This window comes from Phaethon lepturus, unplaced genomic scaffold (genome assembly GCF_000687285.1).
Source record: "Phaethon lepturus isolate BGI_N335 unplaced genomic scaffold, ASM68728v1 Scaffold54741, whole genome shotgun sequence".
Lineage (NCBI taxonomy): Eukaryota > Metazoa > Chordata > Aves > Phaethontiformes > Phaethontidae > Phaethon > Phaethon lepturus.
The window spans coordinates 9,924-18,024 of NW_010520939.1; the positions used below are offsets into that span (position 1 = coordinate 9,924).

The window sequence follows — 8,101 nt, forward strand, 5'->3', positions numbered from 1 at the left end:
CCCATAGTCTACAACCTTTCGTGCATTTGATACCTGAAATAGTAAAACCTAAAAATCTTGCTAGTTTGCTTCAGTTGCTTTTCTAGTATACAGAAAGAAAGAGGTATGATCCCATGGTCTGAGTATGAAAATGGCAATCAAAATATCTTACCTAATGATTCCCCAAACCACACTACAGGAATTAACCAAATTGTACCAGCCTTCCCCCAGCACAACAGAGAGAACTTAATTTACACTGAATTGATCAAATCTATTCATCTAACAAAGAATACATGAGACATTTGGCTGCTAGGAGTGATTTTTAGAGAGCAGTAAAGCACACATTTAGCTACATGCTAAAACCAATTGAAATGGCATTCCTAGTTACTGAGAAACTCATTACTTCAAAATTTCTACTACTGGACAACTTATCTGTCTTGCTAGAGAATGGTACCAGGTAGAATAGAAACCAAAGGACATTAATAATTATAAGAAATAAGCATCCAACTCTCCCTAGGCAAACAGAACTTCCACTATTTAATTCACAAAAATAATATATATAATTTGCAACATCATACTGAAGTAAAACACAGACTCGTGATGAAAAAATGTATAAGCTGGCCAAGGCCACTGACCAATAAAAAAAAAATGCTAAAGGAAGGGAAATTTTAATAGGGAGTTATAACTTACCAGCTTCTAAAATGACAGAAGACTCGACAGAAGTCTTGAAAGACAGAAGACTGAAGTCTGTATATATATCGCTCTGACAGTTTAATTGAATCAAGATATCTAAAGAGGCACAGACAGTAAAACCAGATAAAGTGCAAAAAGGAATCTGTAAACTATCACAGAAAATACTACAGTAGGCTTTACCTTAGCTTTTTAAACAATTTAAATACTCCACTTGGATTTTTTTTACACATTTTAGAATACAAACTAACATTCAAAAAGATACTTCTAAGTTTTTTCAGGCCCCAAGTCACATGAACGTTTTCTTTAAATCAGTAGTATTTACAGTCAAATAAATGGAGAAGTTAGCAGATGAACACCTAAGGGATAGTAAGTATATGCTGTCCTCACGTATTCAAATCTGTGTGTGCTATGCTTTTTAAGGAAATATCTTCATATAAGCTTTCAAAGCAAAATTAACCATGCTTCCTAGCAGGCTATTATGAAAAATCACCACCCCGAGAGATAAAAACCAAAACATTGAAAAGAAGGGATTGCAAAATACAGTCAAACTAGAAGACTATTATTTTAACATGATTTCTTCCCAATCTCTCATGCTTTCAAGCAATTAATACAATTAACTCCACATTCCTTGGAAAAAGTTATCAATATATACATGTCAAAACTTTATCAATTCTTAATGTATGAATTGCCGCCTTCTTGCAAGAGGATGGCTACTTCTGGCATTTTTTGCAGAAAAGCTTTAACAGTGTTTGCCAAGTTAGTCCTTTTATCTTCCATCAGCATCTGCAGTCAGCTACTGCTTTGGTCAAAGAGTCCAGTGTTTTCTTTATTTTAAGAGGGGAGGCACAAACTCAGAGAAAAGAGTTGTAAGTCCTGCAGTTTCAAATTCCTTTTGTAGCTCATCCAGTGTTGAATATTCTTTGACTTCAAACATCTGAAACCTACATTGTAAAAGGGAAACTCGTGAATATGCCTAGATTTGTCAGAGTGTAATTATCGATTGTTACTTTTCTATCCACAACAGTACTAAATTATACCTTTTATGCTGTGACTGTACTTTTGTCTCACACAGTACACTAACGATTTTCTCTTTGCATTTCTTTCCGCTTGAGTCCACATCTACCTTAGAAGTTTTCTGAAGAATCAAGTACTCCTAAATGACAAGAGAGAACAAAATATTAAATGTCACCTACTATCTTTGAAGTTTTGCAAAATGCAAAAATCCATACAAAACATACAGATTTTTTACAGAACATAGCAATCCATCCCAAAAAGTGCATGACTGTTTCTATTCATCATCTTCAAGTTAAGCAGAGTCTTAAGTGATCCAGAGAACATGAGTTTGAAAAGTCAAAACATTCTTCTCCAATATAACCACAAAAACCTGCCTAATGCAGTGGGAGTTCATAAGTACAGGCAGGAAGTTCAAGGCCTAGGCATACAGTAGGAGCACCACATGGTCTAAGTCAAGGAAAGAGGCAGGAATGAGCTAGAAATATGTGTTATTAATTTCTCATCACAAATTTTTTGTTTTCTGGGGTGTTTGGGAAATACAGAACCTAGGCATATTACAGTCAGGAAACACAGGGAATACAGAGGTGTAATTACAGTGGGAAACAAAGCAATACAGGCCACAGGTCTACAGGTATCATTGGTTTCCTTCTCATAGAATAACTTCTTTTTCTTAAATACAGAATAAAGTTGTTGGGCCTTCCTGGTCTCCTAATGATCAATCTGCTTCCAAAATTGTTAATCTTAGGAAAACACACACAAAATATTCAGACACATAGGTTTCAGTGGTAAATCGATAGAACTAGTCAACATTCATTGTTCCTGCACCTTAATGTTGCTCCTGTCACCCTGAAGAAGAATCAATATTATCTTGCCCATGAACATCAGTCTTCCAGTCAGCCCTAGATCTGAAGTCCATTTTTCCACAGTTTTGACGTATTTTGCCCTTGCTCTCATGTGATCTAAATGCAAAAGGAGCATCCATATACCATCCTCTGTTCTTGTTCCTTTTGACAAAGTAGTGTTTTCATTGCAAACTGTTGCCGGTTGCTTAATGACATATTTAAGATGCTGCTGTATCCAAAGAATCAGATCGTGTACCATAGGTTCAGAAAGATGCTGCTTTGCTTGTTCAAGTAATTTATCTTTCACATCCATACATTGGGCCCTTGTAAGCTGGTCTGAGTTAACAGAAATATCTGGCAGAGTTGATGGATAATTGATTGGTAAATGAAATAACAGCTTTAAAAGTACATCTGTATCCGGCAGTTGTTTCACATTGATTTGAATTCGAAATGTGATTCCATGCGTCTCTGGAAAGTATAAAAAAATAAACATTAATAGTTTGCTTAAGTTGAAATACAGACATGTTATTAAGTCATGTTATTTTCTTTAACAATTCAACTCAAATGACTGCCATTCTATATAAAATAAGGGGTGTGGAGTTTTTTGCAGGCTGGCAGGTTGCAACGAATGGCTCAAGCTCTACTTGTAGGGAATCCTGAAATGAAACACTTCCATATCGTACTAGAAGGAAAGTTATTAACACATCCTAAAAAGCGTTCACACCTTTTGGCCCTTACAGAGTCTAGACAAGTCAGTAATAAAGAACTGTCTCTCAGAAACATGCAAGGCACCTTCTACAGCTCAATAGCAGCAGTATGGTCAACTGAAAATTGAGACTTTTCTGGATGGACTCAGCACTGCCCTAATTTTGTCCCTAGAGAAACCTGTAGGACTTCTACCATCTATATCAGCACAAGGCAAACAGACTTGTCCTGAGTATTTTTTTGAAACAATAAAATATTTTTTGAGACAAAAGCAGTTCTACACTGAAGAGAGATTTAGAAAGAAAAAAGTCAAATTCTTTGTCTCTTACAACTTTCAGAGAAACTATGCTTAACTCTTTTCTGCCAACTTCTCTACAACAGTTGGATTGTCATAATTAGAACATGCCTGTTGTACATCTGACCCTAGATACTACAGACATACATATATATATACACACACATACTTATATAAAAATACGTGTATATATACTTGCATATCTACTCAAAATCTGTTGTTGGTCTACATCAGAACAGAATTATTTTCAGAGCGAAAAGAACACACACAGAACATAGCAGGAAGGGCAAAAGACCACATCCTCCTGATAAATCATATAATCAAAGATGCTGAATATGAAAGTTATGTGCAGCAATACCTGCAATAAAACCTTCTTGACTAAAACATGTTTCACAGAAAAACAACACAAAACTTCATGAAGCAAAAAGTGGGGACAAAGACCTAACCTACTTTTTGCTCCTCTGCAATGAAGAAAGAGGGTATCAGATAAAAGATGATCTTCTTCAGATGTTCTCTGCTTCACCCCTTTGATGCATTCTAAACACTTCACCCCATTTCTTTAAAAAATTGCTAAAATGTCAGGTTGATTCATTCTATGAGGGCAGGAGAAGCCAGATTTGAAAGTCAGATTAGAGTTTCAGAGGATCTCTTTTGAAGTGACTTGCCACCTTCTCCCCCTACCTTATCTTACCTTCCTTTACATGACAGTCAGTTGAATTATGTTTGATTATGTTTGATTGCTGACGCCACTAATCAACCTCAGTGCTCTCTACAATTTTATACTTGAACCCTACTAAATAAGTGAAAGAACCTAAACGTAGCTTGGAAAGACAGAAGCACTTTAGAGAGCTTAGCCAAGGGCTGTTTCCAAACCTCCTTGCTAGGTCATACAAAGAACTCTCTAGGTGAGAGCAGTCACAAAATAAAATAAGCAAACTCTCCAAACCAAATCAAACTCTAGCATTACTATGAAGAAGTCTCCAATCATCTACACACCATCGCTACCTAAATGGAATCAAATCCAGTGCTGAAAGTAGTGGACGCAAATACAGTGAAATTGCACCCAACCATTCGCATACCCACAGACACTACCTGTCAAAGCCTCATGCCCTGCCCACAGGACTTGGTCTCCAGTCTTCTAAGACCCTATGAGGTTCCAGACTATTTTTAATACACATTTATTCCTCAGAAATGCACCAGCCTTGGAAAAGACTCTACTTTCTACTGTGTCCATCCGGTAGCTTGAGGCCCTCGCTCACAGGCAGTAGCTACACAGGATGACTTCAAGCCTTCCCATTCCAATCTGTGTCTTCTGCTGCCCTGCCCACTACGCTAGGCTTGGTACATACAACCATGCACACAGGAAGAAAAGCCTGCTCTGCACCTCCTGGGACCCCCAGCACCCTCTGGACTGCCACAGAGGGTCTTGGCACACACCTGAGCATCAGACAGCACACAGACAGTGACTGACGACCCACCTCCTTCCAGCTGCCCCTTACACAGGGCAGCCACACCAGGTACACAGCTGCCTGAAAGCAAGCTGCATTTGGCTGAACAGTATTAACATTATTATATTACTGCCCGTGAATTACTTTATTTTAAACTATGTTGCCAATAAATTTTAAAATGCATAGCCTATAAATGACTTGAAGAATACTACTCTATTGCCAGCTTAATAACAGTAACAGAAAAACACATTACCTTTCTGATAATCCTCCTAGGATTTTTTCACTAGCTTGTCATAACAGATCTCACCAACTTAGAAGTAACTGAGGGATAAACAGATAGGCCAACCTTGCCCCTTTGGCAAGGCCCTCCTGCTGCAGTGATCATATTCTTAAGACTGCAACAATCTCACACCTTTCCCTGTGATGATGAACTAATCCGAAGGAAGCAGCGCAGCCTCGCATCCCAAGGTGTATCACCCTGAGCCATTGCGAAAAGCCCAGCTGTGCTCATTTACATCTGCTTCAGACTTACTTTTAAAAAGGAGAATTGGTTCGAAACGTTTGTCAGGCTACAGTGTCTAAAGTTTATTTAAACGTTCCAGCATCCACCTTCTGCACCAGCATTGCAGACAGCTGGCAGAACAAAGAGCAACCACCATCACCCTGCATAACGAGGCTCTAAAGAAATACTTCCTTTGTTTGCACACACTACAAGGTCTGAGTTAGTCTTCACAGCAAAATGGTGATTATTTCTGATATAAAAGGTTGGGTATGACTGTTCTGCTGGCATTTAATGTGCTAATAAGACTAAATTCAATACATTTTAACTCATTTTCCCCGATAGATGCATGCTTATCAGTATATTTAGCTCTAGCATACTTCAGGTTTTCTCTTATGTTCCACATCAACCAGACAGATATCCCCCTCCTCTCCTGCCCAAAGGCATTTTATGCAGCACATGCAGTCTATTTTTAAATTCAGAAAATGGCACCTACTAACGTACAAGCTTAGAATATATAAATATATTTTTATAGCAAGCTTGGTGAGCAAACCAGAAGAGAACAGATTAACAAGTAAATTATGGATTTCTATCTGTAACACTAATCTTTGTAGATAGATATGTAAGGTAAAAAAAGATATGCCGTAATTAGTTTACTTAAATTCATCAACACATTGGTTTTGACAAAAACATATTTTACATTCTGAATACTTCATTGTTATGTTCCAGAAAGCCAAATTTTTTTAGCATACCAAGAGAACTGCAAAAGCATTTTCTTACATTCCTCCATAAATCCCCAATGGCCTCCTTTTTGATCCTGTGGATCTACAAAAAAATCATTCTTAATGTATTAGAGATAGCATAACATAGTAGTCTTACTGGAAGTTACTTATGTGCACTCTTTGTCAATGACAGTTTATATGGTTTGAAGAGGTAGAGCAAGCATAAACTAATGAATACAGCAGAAGTTAACTGGACACAAACTAAAGGATTTTGTACCTCCGATGCAAAAAAGTGAATTCCCAAAGTAAGAAAACCACCAATAATCATTGTTGTAAATAAGCTTTTCAATTCCAGCAGAAAATGACAGAAATCAACCAGATATGCACGATCCTAACATATCAGGAACACAGCCTGGCTAAAGGCCCTGAAAGGTTGCATAACATCAATACAAATATAATAGCCTGTTCCCATTGTGCACTTGTGGCACTACACTTTATGTTCCAGGAAGGTTTCTAAGCCTTTCACATTCTGGGAACTTATAAGCACAAAATCATTTTTCTGTATATGAAGCACAAAGAAGAATGTGCATATATTTCTCTAATGGATTTGGAGGAACAGACATGCATATGTAATGTTCAGATATGTCCACATTTAAAAAAAAAAAAAAAGTTAAATCTGGATACTGTGTTTTCAAACTATGCCTGAAATAACATTCCTGAACTTTTTGACTTTAAGAAAATGAAACTCAGTTGAAACATTTTATCAACTGTATTTTCTAAATACCAATAAAAAAAAATAAAATGGCAGAATTACCTGCCCACAGTGGAGCAGGAGGTGTGTCATGCAGATCTAGACAGAAAACAATTCTGCTTTTAGATTACCACAGTTAATTGTGCTCCACGCAGCCATTAATGTCTTCATCCCTCTGAGGCTGTCCACATGCAAAGTCCTCTTTTCAAATAATCACTTGCTGTTCTGTGTGAATCTGTTTCTACAACTATTTTCAAATAAAAGTTTGAGGTTTATGCAGTTAGTTGCTTAGTAACTTTTTAGTTACAGTGAGACACTCGAGAGCAGCCACACATAATTTCACACCAAAGCAGCAAAAAGTTATTTTCAGAGAATCACAGATCAGTTGTGGTTGGCAGGGACCTCTGGAGGTCATCTTCCAACCTCCTCGCTCAAGCAGGGCTACCTACAGCAGGCTGCCCAGATGGCTTTTGAATATCTCCAAGGATGGTGACTCTACAACCTCTCTGGACAACCTGTTCTGCTGCTCAGTCACACGCACAGTAAAAAAGTGTTTCCTTATCAATTCAAGTTATTTTGGCCTGAATACACAGGCAGACAAAAATCTGACAGCAGGGCACTGGATCCATCTTTAACAGGGACTTAAATACAGTCCAACCAGCAGGAAGCTGCTTGCTGGCTGTTGCTCCATTGGGGAGCTGGGCAGTATGCTGCAATAGCTCCCAGGACACCAGGGAACAGTAAGTGATACAGAATATAGGCGTATTTTTTGTGTGTGTGTGTGTTGTCACATCTGTGGTAGTCACTAATCAAAATTTACTTACGCTCTGGACGTGAACAGGCATGCACCACTTGCATGGCCCACCTGACACTTTAAGACTGATAGTAACTGCTGTTGTACAGTGGAACTACTGAGATTTATTCTCCCTTGCTGAAAGGGCATCTTCACAGCACTGTGACGACACAAACTGATAAAAGGCATCTCTTAAAATTTCATTCTCATCAGAGGCCACCATAGCTGGTGCCAAAAACATGGAGTAAGGGTGTCTACTCTGTGTTCCTAGCCTTCAGCAACCAGCAGATGATGGGAGCAAGCACTACCAATCTTCTCACCTTCCTACCTACAGCAAACATGGAAGATCAGCCTTAGCAC

The 8,101-nt window shown here is 38.1% G+C and overlaps 1 protein-coding gene across 1 annotated transcript; it reads right to left on the minus strand.

Moving 5' to 3' along the window:
* Positions 1 to 1,261: 1,261 nt before the first annotated feature.
* On the minus strand, positions 1,262 to 7,806 carry RWDD3 (RWD domain containing 3). Its single transcript, XM_010297538.1, has 4 exons — positions 7,773 to 7,806; positions 2,512 to 2,996; positions 1,710 to 1,825; positions 1,262 to 1,613 (listed from the first exon to the last, which is right to left on the minus strand). Exons 1-4 carry the CDS (start codon positions 7,804 to 7,806, stop codon positions 1,499 to 1,501), a joined length of 750 nt encoding a protein of 249 aa, XP_010295840.1. The 3' UTR covers positions 1,262 to 1,498.
* Positions 7,807 to 8,101: the final 295 nt, after the last annotated feature.

Excerpts from the sequence above, each read along its gene's own strand:
- RWDD3 (XM_010297538.1), bottom strand. The coding sequence starts at position 7,806 with ATGCAAGTGGTGCATGCCTGTTCACGTCCAGAGC. Across the intron at positions 2,997-7,772 it reads TGCCTGTTCACGTCCAGAGC|AGACGCATGGAATCACATTT; the intron begins GTAAGTAAATTT and ends TATACTTTCCAG. Across the intron at positions 1,826-2,511 it reads GTGACAGGAGCAACATTAAG|GAGTACTTGATTCTTCAGAA; the intron begins GTGCAGGAACAA and ends CTTGTCATTTAG.